This window comes from Mytilus trossulus, chromosome 8 (genome assembly GCF_036588685.1).
Source record: "Mytilus trossulus isolate FHL-02 chromosome 8, PNRI_Mtr1.1.1.hap1, whole genome shotgun sequence".
NCBI classification, from domain to species: domain Eukaryota; kingdom Metazoa; phylum Mollusca; class Bivalvia; order Mytilida; family Mytilidae; genus Mytilus; species Mytilus trossulus.
In genome coordinates, this window is record NC_086380.1 from 78,291,155 (window position 1) to 78,312,130 (window position 20,976).

The 20,976-nt window shown below is 32.5% G+C and overlaps 1 protein-coding gene across 1 annotated transcript in view; it reads left to right on the forward strand.

The window, feature by feature from the left end:
• Positions 1-4,233: 4,233 nt before the first annotated feature.
• LOC134728039 (VWFA and cache domain-containing protein 1-like) overlaps positions 4,234-20,976 on the forward strand; it is a 32,245-nt gene continuing 15,502 nt past the window's right edge. Inside the window, exons 1-13 of the mRNA XM_063592438.1 lie at positions 4,234-4,438; positions 6,963-7,137; positions 7,693-7,755; positions 9,433-9,597; positions 10,144-10,352; positions 11,017-11,182; positions 12,825-13,059; positions 14,630-14,755; positions 16,148-16,227; positions 16,994-17,138; positions 17,700-17,982; positions 18,679-18,793; positions 20,062-20,242. Of these exons, the coding sequence (XP_063448508.1) occupies positions 4,401-4,438; positions 6,963-7,137; positions 7,693-7,755; positions 9,433-9,597; positions 10,144-10,352; positions 11,017-11,182; positions 12,825-13,059; positions 14,630-14,755; positions 16,148-16,227; positions 16,994-17,138; positions 17,700-17,982; positions 18,679-18,793; positions 20,062-20,242 (1,981 nt within the window). The 5' untranslated portion in view covers positions 4,234-4,400. The remainder of the gene's footprint in view (positions 4,439-6,962; positions 7,138-7,692; positions 7,756-9,432; positions 9,598-10,143; positions 10,353-11,016; positions 11,183-12,824; positions 13,060-14,629; positions 14,756-16,147; positions 16,228-16,993; positions 17,139-17,699; positions 17,983-18,678; positions 18,794-20,061; positions 20,243-20,976) is intronic.

A 20,976-nucleotide genomic window follows, 5' to 3' on the forward strand; every position in this document is an offset into this window, starting at 1 on the left:
AGAAGATGTGTGTTTTGGTGTTGAATATTTTACCTTGTACCGTAGGGAAAAAGAACAAGGAGCCCGAACATCTGACAAAAAATCATAAACCTCACCTAAATACATTTATTATAGCGAACTTTGATTTGTAGAAAAAATGTCAAATTCTAAGTAATTTGTATTTTTATATATAATGGGTCTGTCAGCGTGCCACAAAACATGGCTTGGGGCAGTTAACATTTTACATCTAGTATAGTAAGATAACATATAATTTTACGAGGTGTGACCTCGCTAACCTTTCGTAAAAATGGCGACCTGTATAATTGAAAATATCTTAATCACGCATAGAAGATGTCTATTCGTTTTGTACTTCGATTTTTTTTTATTAGAAATTAACATTCTCTACAGGACCTCTGTGTTCCAACTAAGCTTAATTAGGCACCAACCATTTGATTTTCGGGGGGGGGGGGGGGGGCTATGTTTTTTTTTCTGTACAAATATTTTTTTTCGCGACAAGTCGAAAACAATTTTTTCCTTTCAATTTTAGCATTACATATAGTGGCAGCTGAGGGGGTAACACACTTTTTTTTCGGAATTCAAAACAAATTATTTTTTTCTCCAAAAACTCGAAACAAACTTTTGTTTCCAAAATAAACATAGCCCCCCACCCCCACCCCCACCCCCCAGAAAATCAAATGGTTGCTGCCTTAAGCACTTTCTTTGCTAAAACAATCGCTTACGACTGACTTTACCTCAATTAGTACAAAATGTATATAAAATTCAGTTTGACAGAACCGAAATTTCGACTTATCCAATTTCGACTCATCAGGGTTCGAATTACATACACTTATATGGAACAAAGTTCGGGACCACGTGAAAAATTCGACTCATCCGAAATTTTGAGTCAACCGAGTTCGAGACAACGAGAGTCAACTGTATTATACAATAAATATAATAAAAAAGGCAAACCTGGGACAGTTTTTGGTTGCTTGATGTCTTCAGACTCTATCCTGTATTTCTCTGTTATGTTTGTTTCTAAAGCATTGCAGCTTTTAAAGATGTTTGCTACTCCTGTTTTTTTTTTTTAACCTTTTATCACATATTCGGAGTTCTCAAATAGTTTTATCCATGTAGTGCCAAACAAATAACTTATCCGCTGACTCCTACTTTTATTTTCTTAATTCATTACGTAAAGTTTAAAAGGCAATTTATTTTAATATGAGAAAATCCTTGTTATCTGTAAATGCATTGTAGTTGTTCAAAGGAAAAGGGGGACAATATTGAATGTGTGAAAAATTTAGAGAGAAAAAAATAAAATTCACGCAAAATTTCGATTTGAATATATCCTAAAAACAAGGACACACGAGTACAATTTTTTCTGCTTACTAAGAACCATTATTTAATTACTATAAAATTATTATATGACAGTCTTTTTACAAATTTTACTATAATTGTTACCTGCATCTCCTGAAGGGTAGCCAGTACAAACGCACGCGTTTATGAATGGCATTTTGTAAATGATGCAGGATACGAGGGCGCACTACATGGTCCGAGAACACAATTAATCCGTAGTGCATTTCTTTTAGAACTTAAATGAAAATAAAAAAAATCCCACCTGCGCTTTCACAAAGAAACTTTCACAGTGTGTTGTACTACTTTTGGGACAAATTATATCAAATTTATAGAAAACTTCATCGCCTCTAACTCAAAATATGGACAATTTTATGTTTAGGACGTCTTGAAATCTTTTGACAGCTTCCGAAGTGCTCATTTTCAACCTTTTTCAGCTGGACCAAATCACTACTTTCCATTAAAATTCTGGACCCAAAATTTTTTACAGTGTAATTTCATCCCCCTACTTGCAATTTGTGGAATTGAACATGGAGAAATAAATTTGGAAGGGGTATAAAAATTAATGGTAAGTAACCCACTGTCAACACTAGGGACTATATTTGTGGACCACATGTACGACATAACAAATAATGTTACGAGAGTCCATTCGTCTCAACTCGACCGATTCCGTACTCTCAGAAGGAGAGTAGCGAATTCCACCGAGGATTGCCGAATGACGAGAGTTGTGATGGGGTGTACACTACAGAACGAGAATAGAGAATAACAGTACTGAATATGCTATTTTTTTTTCTTTTTTATAAAAATAGAAGAAAAAAAAGTAGTGTCTAAAAACATAAAGAATAACTAAGAAAATTCAAGAATTAAGCAATGGAGGTACTGATTACATAAACTAACCGTAAACGGAACAAAGAAAGCATGTTAAATTACAAATAAATCTTATGGTGAAAAGAGTTTAATGAGAATTTTACAGAATAAGCATTATTTTCAAAGATAAAGAAATAATATCACAAAATATTTAAACATACAGAGGGGAAAGGTCCCCTTCAATTCATTCAGTTATAAAGATTGGATGGCTGGTTGTAAACAATTTATCATATTTTTTTTTAAATCTAAGTTTACACCAATTTTACAGAATATTGAAATAGGATTTCGATTTAAACTTCTATTACGCAAAGGAGACATCAACATAACCATGAAAATCCTTATGCGCTTTCTTGTTACTAGTTTCCTAAAAATATCATACATATGGAATGGAGATTGTTTGGTATGCTACAGCTTATGATATCTATATAAATAAAGTGTTTAAGACATTCACAACATACATCATAAACCGTGTTGTATTAAAGATTTATTTGTAATTTAACATGCTTTCCTTGTTCTGTTCATAGTTAGTTTCTGTAATTAGTATTTTTACTTCGTAGGATTAATTGCTGAGATTAACTAACAGGCGATTGCCAATACAAATCTTTACTTACTTGATCAACACGACGGATGCTTAATATAAAGTAGGATCTGCTTTTTCTTTCGGAGCACCTCATATCAGCCAGCTTAAGTTGTTTATGTGGTGAACTGTTATTTTTTTACATTGACGTTGTCAGTTTGCCTTCGTGTTTGATTTACAATTGACATTCTCCGTCTCTCTTCTGATGTTTTTTTTAAACTTCAAGTCTGCTGCAAATACATGTTCATAACGAAAAGATTCGTGATTGACAATTTAAATCTGAACTTACTCCCTTTTCTGTCGGAAACCCGCTAAAATATATACCGGTAATGCACTTATCTTGAGATCATGCAATTAATAGGACTTTAAACTATTGTGATTCTATCATACATGTAACAACGCCTCTATTGTCCCTTTGGAGCCGCCCATAGCCAAAGGATATTGATGCTGGATTACAACAATTTAATTGTTGGTTGCTAAAAGTCCAGTGGCAAACATTTCATACATGTTCAGGACGATAAACCTTTTTGCGCTCGGATCCCTTTAAGTTAAGTCAGAACCCTATCATTCGAGCCCATAGCCCGAAATCATTGCACAAAAGATCCGTAGCTTATTTTTTTTATACCCAACGAAGAAATAAGGCTGGAGCTCAGATTCACGAGATTCAGGGTTTTCTCCATATTCGAGAGAGCTAGTGGTTAAAAAGTTGTAAAAAATAAGATCAAGTTGTTTCTTTAGCCAGCGATCCTTTTACCGACACAATTAAAATAGATGTAAAATTATTCTTTGATCATAAGAAGTAAAATAATTTTTGAGATCCGCCTCTGAAAATAAAATATCAAACTAATTGGTTTTTGCATCTTATTACTTACTAACTTAATCGATTCTACAAAAATGTAGTTCAATAGACTCACGGATATTTAAAATACACAACATAATACATTATAGTTATTCCAAGTGTATTTACCAATACCCATTATTTATTTCAAAATTTGATGACGGGTGGAATATTTTTTGAAGTCATTCATTTTACAACTACATACATTTAAATAATTATAAAGTTAAATCAATAATATATAGTCACACCAGTTGCATGTACATAAACAACAAAATGTTGACTCCGAAAAGGTAAGGTTTGCTTTATTAGTTAAAAAAGTAATTACTAACTAGTGGTAATTAAATTTAAAATAAAGCTCTCATAAATTTTTATGCTTACATGTTTATATATGTCCATTAGTAAATTTCTCATCAGGTTATATTTTTATCTATTAATTCCTTTTTCACCAAGCGTCATATCAATGTACGTATCTTTTATTATCAAATGATGACGTTTATTTCAAACCATATATATTTCAGTTCATTTATATCGATTAATATTTATGTTTTGGTAAAATTGGGATAGTGTGTGTTTATATTGAACTAACTGTTAAAGTACAAAAATATTTACGCGGTAGGCCATTTTTAACAGTTCACAGGATATCCGTAATTTGTTTGATATTTTTCTTCGTATCAACATAAAAATGTACACGAAATACATTTGTTTACTTGTGGTGCTCTACACAAAGTGTACAAAATATATAACAGGAAACAAAACTAACATAGGTATGGTGGACATTTGATTTTGAAAATGGATGGCACTTTATTTTTTAACAGTTATATATTCAGGTACTTTTATATTCTCTCATTTTATTGAAACGAATGTTGACTTTTGGCCTTATTTTAGTCTTATTTTTAACATTTACCCTCACCCATGTTGTATTACTAAAAGCTTCCAATGTACATGTATATCAATTTTTAATTCTAATAAATTCGATTATTTTGTTTGAAAAAAAGTTATAGCTTTGAACGTTTCATAAACCAACCATTTCCTTTCAGTACAGTATTTTAAACTTTAAGTACATGTAGCGCACAGACGCTTGGGTATATGATACAGGTATTATTATTATTTGTTTTTGTTGTTGATTAAAATACATATCGATCACTTCTGTGCATGTCTCACCTAGTTTAAACGACTTTGAGAAAATACCCAATTTTACTATCCATTTAAGAGTCGTTTAAATCACTCGAAACTTTTTAAAATGAGACATGCACAGAAGTGATCGATATGTATTTTTGGGTCAAAAGTATAATTTGGCTTTAAAATCAGAAAGATCATATCATAAGTATCATGTATACTAAGTTTCAAGTTGATTGGACTTCTGCTTCATCAAAAACTACCTTGACCAAAAACTTTAACATGAAGCGGGACAGACGAACACACGGACGGACGCACGTACCAGAAAACACAATGCCCCTCTACTATCGTAGGTGGGGCATAAACATACCGAGAAAAAAACAAAGTAAACAAAGAATAGCTACTAGTATGTGCTAAGATATAGACAATAGTGGATAACATAAAAAAATAATAAAGGAAAGAGAATAATGTGGTGCTAAAATATAAAAGAATGGTGAATAATAGTCTCCGTATGTTTTTGCTATAATCCACTAAAGCAATACTCTCCTTACCAGTATTGCCTGTGTCTTTGATAATTTCCGCTGTATGACTATGTTATTCTCTCAGCTAGTCTCTTAGTATTTGTGCTATTATCCATTTCTGATATACTCTTTGTTAGTCTTTTTGTGTACGTGCGTTAGTTCACTACTCGAAATCTCTCAGCCTCTCCTAGCTTATAACATGAAAACTCTCAGCCTCTGCTAGCTTATTACATGAAAACTCTCAGCCTCTCCTAGTTTATTTGTTTGTGTCTGTGATAAAGTCTCCTCAAAGAATACACTCTCGGCTAGTCTTTTTGTGCCTGTGTCATTGTCTACTTCAGGAATACTTGCTCGGCTAGATTTTTCTGTCTAAGATATAAAAAAAATCAGGAATATGCTCTTTTGGATACATTAAATTGCTCTGATACACGACATTGTGTTGTTATAACCTGCAGCATGCATGGACGGATCACAACATTTTGACATTTCCAAACTCGGTCTATGTTAGGTGTTGGCAAAGTGTAAATGAACTCTTCCTGAACAAATTAAAAAGTTCGTGTAAAAGATGTGTCAGTATTTTCCCCTCATACATGTAAGAGGCGCACATTCGGCAACTTAAAAAAATCAAGCTTTGTCGTATACTAAGCATATTTTAATAAGATATAAATGTACGATTATATTTGAATATAAAAGAGTTACTTCCTCGCAAATGGGTAAACAAACATGACATAATCCTCGTTCACTGTAGATAATCGGGCTTGTCATGACTAAAATGGGTCAAGTTGTAAAATAATACAGGGGGGGGGGGGGGCGGGGGGTAGCAAAAAGTAGTCATTAAAATTATTGCTTTGCAAGCATTTATTATAATTTTGTTGCATTACACAGAAGGTAACCAAAATATTATCATCTTGCAATATGAAATATTAATTGCAGATGAATGCTCATCCTAAAGTATATTTGTTTAAATTTAAATGTCATTTGAATAGAATTAGTGTGTTATAATGTTCATTATATGTTGTTCTAAGTGTACAAATTCTTTAATTTACACTATCACATATATCTATATTAAAAACTAGTACAAACCAGAAAACCACATGAAGTTAGTCAATTAATTGATGGCCTAATTTCAGCACTAATTGGCTATTTAATGTTTGTCAGTTTTATTGCCAAAGGAAGCTTAAGTACCCGGACAGGACCGCCGACCTTTGGTAGAAAAAAAAATGACATTCCTAGTCACTTTAGATTGGAGTTGCACGTACTTGTTGTGTGTTGGATTCGATCTCCCGACCTTATTGTTGAAATGCTACATGTAGAGGTCTAAGTGGTCGAATTACTGTATTAATGTAATCCCACAGGCAGGTGCTTTCAACTCTCATCTTAATTGACTATGATTATTAGCTTCGGATCTAAGGATGGTGGTTCTGTTCAGACACTCCGACTTCCTTCAATAATAAAAACTACCTCCACAAAATAGACAAAAGTGCTAAATTCGAAAGTGGCGTTAAACATCAATCAATCAATCAACCAATTGTTGAGAGTTATTATAATTCCGTGTAATAGCCAATCTAAAATGATACTTAACATTTTAACATAATTAATTAAAGATGGAAAGGGGTATTTATTATTGTCCATTGCTAGGAATATCATTTCTGTTGATGGCTCGCACTGCTTTCGCATATTAAGTTTATGAAATGTTTACTTATTTCCATTTCAGGTTGAACCATGACATCAAACACACATGTAATGTACTGGAGGTCACAATGAAAATAATAATTGTCCTGGCACTATCCTGTTATGCGTATGGAGTTATTGCTCAAGATTTAGACGCCAGTTTACTTTCAAATAGACTCAAGGAAATAAAACAGAGTATTGGGATTGATTACTTGCAAGTAGGTTTATGATTACGAATTATCATTGGAATACAAATTCCCCGTCTAAAAAAATGAAATTTAAAAAAAACTACCTCTTAGAAAGTATTACAATCCCTGCCAAAAATAAATACCAAGAAAACATAGTGCCTCCAAAAACAGAAATTCCGTACGTATATGAAAGTGGAACAAATCTTTAAGTATACGTACATGTAGATATTCAAAAAATCTTTTAGACCAAGTCACCAAGGACACCAGTGACTTGGTATATTGCCATTTATTCTATTTCTTTCACTGAATTTTGAAGCCATGAAGAACACATGAATTAATCAATCTGTTTGAAATACTTTCAGAACATGACATTGTGTCCATACTTTGCTGAAAACAGATTTGTAACCGCCATGACTGATTTGCCTTTTCGATTTGAAGGTCGAGGTGTTTTCTTCGTAATAACTCACCATCAAATGTTTGGCAATAAAAAAAAATCAAAGAATGACTACAGTTTTATTATTAGAAAAATATTTATTTTTTTATATATGCGTTTTCATTCACCTTCAAGATATTGTTGTTTTACAGGAAGAGTTTAACAAACTACCATTTACTACAAAAACCGGAAATGGAACGAAACTATTAGCTGATGTAAGTTTTGTTTGTTGATAACACAATATTTGATTGTGAATTTGAACATTAAGCATTTATCTGTTATAAGAATGCATAAATAAAATGGAAATCGGGAATGTGTTAAAGAAACAACAACCCGACCAAAGAGCAAACAACCGCCGAAGGCCACCAATGGGTCTTCAATACAGCGAGAAATTCCCGCACCCGGAGGCATACTTCAGCTTGTCCCTAACCAAACATATATACTAGTTCATTGTCAATGGACGCCATACTAAACTTCGAAATATACACAAGAAACTAAAATTTGAAATATACAAGACTAACAAAGGCCACAGGCTCCTGACTTGGGATTGACGCAATAATGCGGTGGAGTAACATGTTTGTCTCATATATACCTGTAGCCAATGTAGAAAATACAAATGCACAACAATACGCACAGTACAACAATGTTAATACTAATATATTGGGTTTTATTTTACATTTAAATCTAACAATGGACAAATTGAAATTAAACATCATATATTTTTTTTAAAGTATTGTATTTCAGTTTCAATTTTACTTTACAAAGACAACTTTAATTTCCCCCACGTCAATTCTGATACATGCACACACACTATATAGTGTCTATTAGATACTGATGCAAACCTATTTGTATAATTGTTTAATCTAATAGACCGGACTGTTAGTTTAATTGATCATATTCGTACATTCGAATACTTACCTATACATGTATATATACATTTATCAAAAAAGTATAGTCTTTTCGGAGTAAAACCAGATATCAACGTTTGCATGAACCTTGATATACGGTATAAATATTGGTATTTTCTCCTCTTTCTTGTATGTTATTTCAAGTAGACCTTTTCTTTCATATATCTGATTGAAAGATTGTCATGTATCTTTTTCGTGCATTGCAATCGAGAAAACACAATATACTATATATATAAACAATTAAGATCGTTGTATTGTACGTCACTTAACCTTTAACATCTTACCCAACCTCGATTTGATACTAGCGCGAAAAGTATAAAATGGTAAATAAAATCTCATTTCTTTTAGAGTACATGGATTGTTTTTACATATTTCGTTGTGATCATGTCTATCATTGTTTGTTTTCGTAAATTGTATTGTTACAAGGTATATATGAGGCCTTTGAAATTTGATATCTGCATTTGAATGTAGGAGCCTGTTATGCTGCATATAAGGCATGGGATTTACCCATGGCTTAAGGTGGTAAGGTGACCAACTACCTTAGCCTTTTCAGAAACGTCATTTGAACTTTGATGGAAAGTTGTATCATTGGCACTCATACCAATTTTCCGTTTATTTACAGAACGAAAGTTGCCTAATTGTCAATTATTCCACAACTCCTATTGTTATATTGAAAGTGTATATATATCATATGATGAAGCGTGCTTACATCCACCAATCTATTTTTAATGGAAACTGAACGGAGTAATTTTAAAACTGTTTGTTTTAATTGTGTCCGTTCTAAGTAGCCCTGACAACGATCATATTATTTATTAATTGAGCGCAGTTTATTGAAGAACTTTCTCACATATACATAAATTAAAGCTGCCCTTTATATGATCATTTGACACCCCACCCCCACCCAATATTTAATGTTTACGATAGTAAATAGTGTTTGATAAAATAGATCACATGTGTAACTGTCAACTAATTGTTGATTTTCAGATTCAATACAAACTAGCAGCATCACTAGTTGGATTTACGAATGTTCTAGACGCCGTGAGACACGAAGTTTTACAGAATGAAGACAGATTTACCACTCAGGCGACGCTTCCAAAATGTTGTGATAAAACTGGAACATACGTGTATGATCCAAAATTCAGAAAAGAGGTATTTCAATGCAAGGAAACTATTTACAAAATGAAATTATAACTAGCGTAGAGTCACACAAAGTCTCGTATAAGAAATCATTAATTTTACTAATTAATCAAACGGTGAGATTCGTTCCGGTGTAAAGGTTACAATAGGAATTGACCCCTTTTGGAATTCGTATCTGTTCCAGTGTACTGTCTGGTACCCAGTTGAGCAATTTAACAGTAATGAAAAGGAAGAAAAGAGGGAAACATGCATATGCTGTTTACAGTGTTTCAAATTTAAAAGAAACAAAAAACTGAAGTGTTCAAAAACCACCAATTAGGGTAAAACGTTTATGAACAATATACGTTATGTATATGATAAAGAATTCTACTATTAATTGCAGCGGCGAAATATTTGGCACACTAATTTTGCAAACAATTCCAAGGAATTGCATTTTGTAGCACATTTTATTATGTGCTTGACATTCAAATAGATATCCCACAACAAATAGTGTACTTCAACAATTGTGTAAGTACGATGTATACATGTACATCTGTTAAAACATTTTCTTTTCTCAAGGTTGATTTTTCTACAGCCTGTGTTACAAGATCTCCTAGTTCTACTTCTGATGCCAAATATCCACACAATACCGTAAGCGACATCATGAAGACCCAGTACGATCAGAATAAGAACGTTTTGTGGCAGCACTATGGTACCTTAGAGGGCGTGTCCATCATATACCCATCAACCTATTGGAACGACTGTTATAACTATGATCCACGCTTTAGGTAATAAAATAGATAATTTTAGTAAAATATGTCTATTGACTATATTAATGCATGGCAATAAGTTTTAAAAAGCTATAAGAAAAAAAAGAGTCAAAAAGTCAAATTAAACACTAAGCAAAATACAATAATGAAAAAGCTACAAGAACGCCACAACAATCTAGGAGATTCTCTGGGGCTCATGAATGGTTAAGAATAATAACAATAATAATAAATTCTTTATTTAACGAAGGTAACCCATTTAACATACAATTGTTAATATCACACAAGGCCTTCATACATTTAAATGAATAATCCACATAACAATTAATGCATATAACACAATAATCAATTATAGATATGTACACAATTACAAATATATATATACACAAGCATATCGTGCTCCACTTGTGTCACCCGTCATGTTGTATATGGTTGTCGATAAGTCTCATTCAGATGCACCTCTGAACATAGCAAAAACCGAAACCCTTGTTCAATACAAAGAAGTTCGATATTTGCAACATGCCAGTGACAGCTAACAAATCTAAGATCAAACAAGTAAACAATTCATTGTTTCAAAGTCTACTGCATTCTGGTTAAAAAATTAAAATTATACATCTTGACGTGTTAGTTGGCTTACAAAGTTCGATGCAATGAAAATTCAACCAATGCTATAACATTATTTAAGGTCAGCCTTCGCCGCCACAGCTTCACCAAAAGACAAAGATGTCGTGATTCTTATAGATTCAAGTTCATCAATGAAGCAGACTTCTGGCGTTACAAGTAAATCAAAGATGAGCATAGCTAAGGAGGCTGCTCGTACGGTGATAGAGACCCTTAATCCAAACGACAGAGTAAGTCTCTATATTGATATTACCTTGAGTCATACGGGATCACCTTCATACATTTGGGATCACATTTGATGTCAAAGTTGAAAAAAATGATTTCTGCAAAACGTCAGAAGGTTGTTTGCAGCTAAATATAGGGCAGTACGGAGGAAATTCATCTTTGTAGATAATGTTTATGACAGGGATCATTTAATTCTTTAAAGAAAAATTACAATGATTTCATGGTTTATATTTTTTGCTGTTAAGTGCACATAGTTAGTACCATTCGGTTTTACTTTGATACAGGATTCGCCGATTTTGTGTAAACGTAAGTCATAACAATTAAATCATATTACATGAAAATGAAAAACGAAGTCTGTCAGAACACTTGAAATTACAAGCGCTATTATTACAGTGATAATGATACGCGAGATATGGGATTTTGACAAAATAAGAATCGGGATCTGAGATTAGATCCCCCTAATGAGATATCCAATCTCAAGTGTTGTATGTTTATTTGCGTTGAAGCCTGAACTAAGTCGGGTGTGTCTATTTTTCTGTGTTGGTCTTTGCATTATGTATTCGGGTTGTGTTTTCTGTAATTAGTTTATTCTTCAGTTTCATTATGTATATCTTTATATTTATTTGATAAAATTTAGTGTTTGCTATAGCACAAATTGTTTTATATAATAAGGATGTTCTTATCCCAAGCATAAAAATATAGCTGTATTTGACACAACCTTTTTCAACTTTTGATCTTCAGTGCTGTACAACTTTGTACTTTTGTTCACTTTCGATCTTTTATATCTTGGCGTCACTGGTGATTCTTGTGTGGACGAGGCGCGTTTTTGGCGTATTGAATTTTAAACCTGATGCCTTTTGTTATCTATTGATTATGTGTTTCTGTGTCTAATACGTTCTCCTATTTATTTGTATTGTATTCCTGTAATATTATGTTGTCATTTCAATGATATATTTAACATTGCCATTAAAGTGCGAGGTTTGGCATGCCACAAAACCAGGTTCAACCAATAATTTTTATCATTAAAAATGTCCTGTACCAAGTCAGAAAAATGGCCTTTGTCATATTATAGTTCGTTTCTGTGAGCTCAACATTTTAACGTTGTGTTTCCGTTGTGTCGTTTTTTTCTCTTATATTTGAGTGTGAATTCACATTACTATAAGACGTGTCACGGTACTTTTCTATCCCAAATTCATGTATTCTGTGTGTGTTACATTTGAATGTTTTGTTGTTGTTTTCTTATATTTAATGCGTTTCCCTCAGTTTTAGTTTTTACCCCAATTTGTTTTTGGTAACAGATTTACGAGTTTTGAATAGCGTTATACTACTGTTGCCTTTATGTGTAGTACTAACCAATGACGTCTGATCATGCCGGTTACAACTGAAAAACAAATACTACATGTGTGACCGATACTTAATTATAATGCTAACACTTCGAAAGAACATATTAAGATCTCTGCTAGTTTTTGGTTGTGTTCGTGTTGTTCAGACTTTGGGTTTCTGTGTTGTGTATTGTGTACTATTGTTTGTCTGTTGGTCTTTTTTAACCATTGTGTTGCCAGTTTATTTTCGACTTATGCGTGTAAATGCCCCTCTTCAGGCTCTTGTATATCTCGCCTTGCTTTTACACCAGACATGTTTTTTCAGGTTGCAGTGGTATCATTTAATTCAGGAGTTACTGTTCCCAGTGGAGATTCAAATCACGACTGTTATAAAGACACACTATCATTTGCCTCCAAAACGAACATTGATAAGTTACAGGAATTTGTCAGTTTATACATCCAAGAATCTAACACTGGTAATACAAACTTCGAAAACGTTCTCATCAAGGCTTTCTCTTACTTAGGATCAACAAACAGCAATGTGGATGTTTCAACTAGAGGTAAATATAAGGCTATTATGGTACAAAAATCTGGTACAACAAATGGGTATTGCAGGATAATACCGTACAGGTTGGGAAAGAAGCGTAATAAATATGGGACTTTCAGTAATATCAGATATTGGAATTGATCCGTAAGTTCGACCAACCCTTCAATATATAATTCTATTCAACAATTTTCTATTGACTTTCTAATTGTTAGTTTTTTTCCATTTCTCTCTGTAATTTAGTGTACCCATCCGTTTGTTGAAGCTGTATTACTATTCTTTACTTTTCATAATATTCATTCCAGATTTTGCAATTTATTGAACCATGAAAGTAAAAAAAACATTACTTACAATGAATATATCATTTGCCTATCTTTTAAATAAACAAATTGAACAGAGCCTTTTGTAATACACATATGTATATAAAATAATATATATATGACATTGAAAATTGATCTAAAATTTAAAATTTAAACATCGCATTTAAAAGCTAAACATTATAGTGTTGTTCTATTTTACTATAAGTATAAACGTATAATAAATTTGTTTATAAATCTATTAACCTAAATTTTTTAACATTATAAGATGTCACTGTATTACATGTAAGTGTTTTGTACTTAATGAACCATCATTGTTTGTTAAATGGATAAAAACAGGTAAACAAATAGTAAGGTCAATGTATCCTGAATTTATTTCATACAAACGGAACATTAAACAATCTTCTTATCTTTAGAATATCTATAGGGGAGCTAGGAGGGAGTCTCACCCCGAATTTCCGAAAAATTAAACGCAAAATCTTGAATTCTCTATAACCATAATATATATAATAATATGTGGCAGGGTTAAACACGTTTGAAGGCACAACCTCTCTTCTAAAATCATAAGAGAAATACCAAATCATGTGCCATATCAGATTTATCTACTGTCGACAGATAAATATAATTATTATTTTTAACGCCGCTCGGTATTATTTCAATTCCATTAATTTTATTTTTAATTTGGAAAAAGATGCAAGAAAAGTATTCCTTTGGCCATGGTATTTATCTTCGAGTACTGCAAATATCGTCTTTGAATCAAACCATTTTGTCACGGAAAGGGACGGGGTCGAGGAATTTATTCAAATCAAATTCAGTAATTTTACAAAGTAATAAAATAATGAAATGTAAAAAGAGACGGATTTTTCATTTAAAATGTATACTTTATTAAAAAGGAAGTCGTATGCATCATGTGCATTCAAAACGAATAGTAAATAGTCAACAAAAATATAATTTAAATATTTTTTTGAATATCCGCCTTTAGAGTATTTTCTTTACATTCGGCACAACTCGACAGTTGTTTAATCAAAATAAAATTTGGTTCAAGGTACTGTATATGCCGCGCTTTTTCGATTGATTTCCTGTTATGTCAAATTTAAATTTTGAATAATTAAAAAAAAGACAACTAAGAAAAAGTATCTTCGACCATTTCCGACTTTAAATGTGTCGAAACATCATTTAAGCAACAAATACAATAAGATGTAAAGTATACATATACCTCAATGAGACAGCAACCACACTATTCATATACCGATTGTTTTCTTTTTCCAGATCAGGTTATACTTTTACTTACTGATGGTGGATCAAATGAAGGGCGAGACCCAAGGGAGGTAATCAGCGACGAAAATGCCAAATTACTAAATAGGGTGATCGTGTTTACCTACCTGCTCGGTCCTGGTAAGTCTAAACAATATGGTATGTATAGGTGAAAAAGCTATGATTGGTAAATTATGATGGATTAATCTCTCTTCATATGCATAGATTACCTTAGCCGTATTTGGCATAACTTTTTGGAATTTGGGTTCTCAAAGCTCTGTTACTTTGTACTTCTTTGGCTTTTTAACTATTTTGATCGGAAGATGATGAGTCTTATGTAGATGAAACGCACGTCTGGCGTATTAAAGCCTGCTACCCTTGATAACTATTTTCAATTCAGGATGGCAAAGCAAGGTGTTCGTAAGCTTTCGATAAGACTATTTACGTTTTAACAAGTGTGTCATGCACTTAAATTGATTTTGACTTTTAAGTCTTCTTGTAACTCTCAAAATCATATTTGATTTTTTTTTAATTAGTGTAATCTTATTCTTAAATGCCTCAAACTATGAATTAGTTATCCATTTCAGTGACATTGTCATGAGAAGCACGTGCTGTAATGCTTGTTTCATTTTATTGAGAAATAAAATCTAATTTCAGAATGCCTTGGGACAGTTGTCAGCCAATTAAAATTTCGGATTATTATGAAACACACATAAATAAACTCATCATCGATACCAGGATTAATTTATGTATTTACTCCAGACGCGCGTTTAGTCTACAAAAGACTCATCAGTAACGCTGGAATCCCCCTCCCCCCAAAAAAAATAATGAACGAAGTTGAAGAGCATTGAGGACCAAAATGCCTAAAAGTTTTTCCAGATACAGCTAAGGTAATTTATTCTGCCTTAGTATTTCAAAAAATCAAAAGTTTTGTAAACAGTTGATTTATAAATATGACCATATCAATGATAATTGATGCCAGCACAAGACATTTATATATATATCAATTATGCAATTGGGGCTTGTAAGACCTGATTCATAAATATCCAGTATAAGGTCAATGTCAGGAAAATATAAATCTTTTTTGTACGCGGCTGAGAAACTGAGTTCTATCGAGCCATTCCCCAGTTTTGTGCCGAGAACAAAAACGTTTTTTTTTATTTTTATAACATTGACCTAATATTGTTATTATACTGCAACTTAAATTAATACATTGATAGCTTTTTAAATCGTAACGGAAATGCCAAACTTATTTGCATGCCTTAATGGACCCCTGATTGTGGAGAAAGTGTTCCATGATGAAATTGACATTATACAAAATATAGCTATGTTACTATAATCAGGAAACAAATAAATACAACTAGTTGCAGTATAAATCAATACATTTTGCAGTTTTATGCATCGTGAAGGTATTATAACAAATTCCAAGACATTTTTATATATATATATATCAATTATGCAATTGGGGCTTGTAAGACATAATTCATAAACTGCTTTGAAATACCATGCACACTCGTCTTAAACTGTTTACAGGAGCAACGGACGAGATGAAACAACAATTACTAGAGATGGCAACTCAAGTGAAGTCAAATTCAACTTACGGAGACATCCGGGTATTTACCTTCACATTTTACTTAAACAAACAAAAACACATTTTACGCGGAAAAAATACTGCATTATTTCAATTATAAAAAGAAAGACCTAATATGATAGACTGAGTGTCAAACTGATTGTGAACTGACATTCAAATGACTTTGTCAACGTGATGCTAATAGTTATCAAAGGTACCAGGCTTATAATTTAATACGCCAGACGCGCGTTTCGTCTACATAAGACTTTGTTATAAAGCCAAAGAAGTACGTTGAAGAGCATTGAGGACCCAAATTCCAAAAAAATATGCCAAATACGGCAAAAGTAATCTATGCCTGGGATAAGAAAATCCTTATTAATTCGAAAAAATCTAAATTTTGTAAACAGGAAATTTATAAAAATGACCGTACAACTGATATTCATGTCAACACCGAAGTGCTGACTACTGGGCTGGTGATATCCTCGGTGACGAAACGTCCATCAGCAGTGGCAGCGACCCAGTAAAATTGTTTTAAAAAAGTGTGTTGAAACGGACGATATAGTCCAGTAGTAACTAGTGCAATGAATCTATATATGTTCTCAAGCTGCGTCTGTTCAATGAAAAATATAATATATGACATTGCTAATTGAAACGGGAACACTTCTATTCAATGAAAAATATAATATATAACATTGTGAATTGAAACTGGAACACTTCTATTCAATGACAAGTATATTTTATTTTATTGAGAATGGAAACGGGAAAAGCCTATTCAATGAATAATATAATCAACGCAATATTTATTGTAGGGAGGACTTTTTACTTACGTTGATCAGAATCAGCATGCGAGTTTATCAATGGAAATGGCCACGTTTTACGTCAAACTACGATCTGGTATAATAAATAATAACCCGGTTTACAGTATTCCATACGTCGATCCGTTTTCTGAAAGAGGCAGGTACATTATATTTATCAGAGGATGTACGACGAATCAAATACTGAGTGTCACCTTTATTCAGCTACAATTTCCAATGTTAATTGTATAGCTATAGTATTATACATGTTGTTTGTAAAAACAAAATCTTGATAAAACACTCGTCAGAGTTATTCTGATTGTAAAATATGAACTTCAATTTTATCGACAAATCTTTGGTATACAAAAACAGGTTCTATCTATTATTGTTTACCATTTCACTTAAACATGATTTATTAAGGTACACCATTATCGGATCCAACAATACTAAACACGAAAGAATTGGCAGAAATATTAAGAAAACTATTTATAAAACTTATCCATAATAGAAACATGAAAGGTAATTCGGAAAAAAATAAATACACTGTTTACATGGAAATGGATAAAGTAAAATGGAGAAATAAGGAATGCACATTAAATAATGATATTCAGAAAAAAAGATTGAAAAAATTGAACGATATACGGCAAAAAAAATTAAACAAGAACTAAAATATTTGTTTTGTCACAATTTAAATATCTTACTTTTTGTATTTGCATCACAGGGCTAATAACGTCAATGTGTAAAACCGTCTACGGTACATCGGGAAATATGCAAGGTGTATCATGTACTGATGTTAAACTTAGCGAGCTTTTAAAGGAAGTCGAATATTTTGAGGAGGGGAATTCATCATACGGTTTTATGATTGACAACACTGGGAGAGCTTTAATTCATCCATTACTTCCAGAGCCTGCCTTTGTAGAAATTAATGAAGATCCCGTTCTTGTGGATATAACTAGTCTAGAAAGGACATCGGGGACAGCAGACATAATTAATTCAATGAAAAGGTACATAATTACACAAAGACATTATAACAATGCTAAATGAAAAGTATAAACTGGTAAAAGAAAGATAAAAGATTTCTAAGGAATATTCAAACTCATAAAGACAAAAACAAAATGACACTGTCATGGCAAAACTGCCAATCGATGAAAATACAAAAACAGTATACAAAACTGGACATGGTAAAATAAACACTTGGCAGTACGAAACAAACAAAACCACGAGGTTACCGCAGGTGCCCAGAAAGGGTAGTCATATCCTGCGTCACATGTGACAGCCGATATGTTGCCCATGTAAGTACAAACAAGATGATAAGTCTTATTTGGAAGGTCACGTCATAAGAGAAGAGAACGTGATTATGTTTACGGCCATGCATTGTTACATTAGCTTGTCATCCGTAAAACAGATATTCCATAAACCAACTCATTATGTCGATTTTAATGTCTAGGGATGATTTCAACATCACCACTGGGAATTCTTAGTTTAATAGTTTCATCGTAAGCATCAGCCATCTACCAAAGAAGTGTTGATAAGAAATACAAAGCAGGAAGAAAGTACATAAAACCGATTTTGCTCCCTTTTTACGAGGATTGAATTGTTTATACTTTAACATTTTCAGTAGTTTTTGCTTGAGGCTTATGCATTTTAAATGCTACTAAGGTTTTATCTTAGTTTTTCAAATACGTTTTTTTTCTACACAGAGGTGAATCGGGTAAGAAGACTTTACCAAACGTGTATTTTACCTTGCCTAGAGGACGTCTTGTAAATGAAGGAAGTCGATATTTGTATTTACAAGCAACATATTTTTGGGGACCTGTATGTATTTGAATTAATGCAATTATCAATGTGAAAAAAGAAAATACTAATGTGTACTCATACTGTTATACTTCAAAGTATGCTTGCATCAACACTAATAAAAGAAATATACAGTATAAGGTCAATGTAAAAAAATATAAACTTTTTTGTATGAGGCTGAGAAACTGGGGAAGGCTGAGAAACTGGGGTAGGGCGAGGTTCTACCAAGCCCGTCACCAGTTTTGTGCCGAGGACAAAAAGGTTTATATTTTTAAGACATTGACCTAATATTGTTTTTATACTGCAACTTAAATTAATACATTCATAGCTATTTAAATTGGAACACACATTTCAAACTTATTTTCATCCCATAATGAACCCCTGACTGTGGAAAAAGTGCTCCATGATGAAATTGACATTGCACAAAATATAGCTATGTTACTATATTATGGAAATAGACACAACTAGTTGCAGTATAAAAAGGAGTAATTGAAAATTAACAGTACGTACTGTAACATGTGTAATACACAGAAAAATAAAGAAATGAGCAACTTTTTTTACTAGCCTTTTAACTATCATGAGCTCAAGTGTGAGTGATACATACCGTGGTACCAGCTCTAACTTAACATTACCCGTAATGAAAGGTCATAATCGGTAATTAGTGATACATTAGGACGTTGAAGACACCCTTTCTTCAATTTATTTTAGAAGAATATATTGAGGTATTTTGCAGTCACTGTATCCGTACCAATTTATTTGCTATTGCAATTTGCCGTCATATTTTGAAGTATGTTCAAATATTTAACTATTTTAGTCTTACATTTTTCCAGTACTCTTGGACTAAAAGGCTTTTAATATTGGGATCAGCTTGACAGCTGTAATGTGTGACCTTTTATCTTTTCTTTTACTTTCTGTTACCGAATATTTGTGAATATGATTTGTAATATGCTTCGCACAACACGTTCATTACACTTTCTTTCGATATATGTCATTGGTTTTACCTAGAAACATGTATCGTATGTTCAAAAATATTTTTTTTGTTTAAAAAAGAACTTATTAGGATGGTTGATTCTTTTTTTGAATAGGAATGTAAAAATACGCAGATGTTCCTGATCCGTCAAATTACTTTGACTCTGAAAGAGTGCTACTGCCTATATACTGTTACGGCTATTTTCCACAATCAGTGATGAATTCGTAGACACATCGACAAGAATCCCGATACGTCTTTCTGTTTGAAAAGTTTTGAATATTTTAGTTAGACTTATCAATTTTAATTATATCTTTTTTAGGTGCAAAACACAAAATTTTACTTATGTATTGTTTTGGGCGAGGAAACGCATACTGTCATCTCGGAAGCGGATTTCGATATTTCAAACTCAGAGCTTGAGAATGTTTTCTTATATCATAATCGAAGTCTTGCATCTGACGGTCAGCCAGATTGTAGATTTAATTATAGAAAAGTAACGTTAGGTATGTTTATATGTATATGTTTTGCCTTTAGATAACGGTTTGTTGAAAATCCTTCTATAACAAGGATATACCGTATAGCGGGCTATTTTCGCGAGGTGTACATTTTCGCTGATTTTCGCGGAACGAACAAAATCGCCAAAATAAATTCAGCCAATGTAATAGTGTACATGCAAATGTATTTAAAAAAGATTTGAATCCGCCAAAATAATAACCGCAAAATATATGGTATACCTTATTCAATAAATATCGCGAAATTTTACACCCGCTATACGGTATGTTGCAAAGACCATTTTAAAATAGAGTTAGGAAAGTCGGAGAAAATGGACAACATGATGAAAACAATAATGTGCTTTGTATCTATTTAAGACTCACAGTGACGCTCAAATCAAAAAAGATAAAAAGGCCAAGTAAAACAAAAAGAAAGAACGAAGATAAACAGCCCTAACGACACAAAACTTCAGGCCAAATACTACTGACTTACCAAGAGTGCTTCGTCGTAAACTCATCTAATCACAAACTTTAACATTTTGCGTTTTAAAGACAATATACCGTAACTGGGCAGTGGCAAAATTAAGATGTGTCACTTCTATTACAACTGCATATCAATATCCTATCATACAGTTCATAAGCCACATATGGCACCAGCTGTCATAAGTAAAGTATCATGATATTGTAACTAAAAATTAGAAATACCATTGCGATATTTTGTCATAGAAACAAGTATTGTTAGGTAA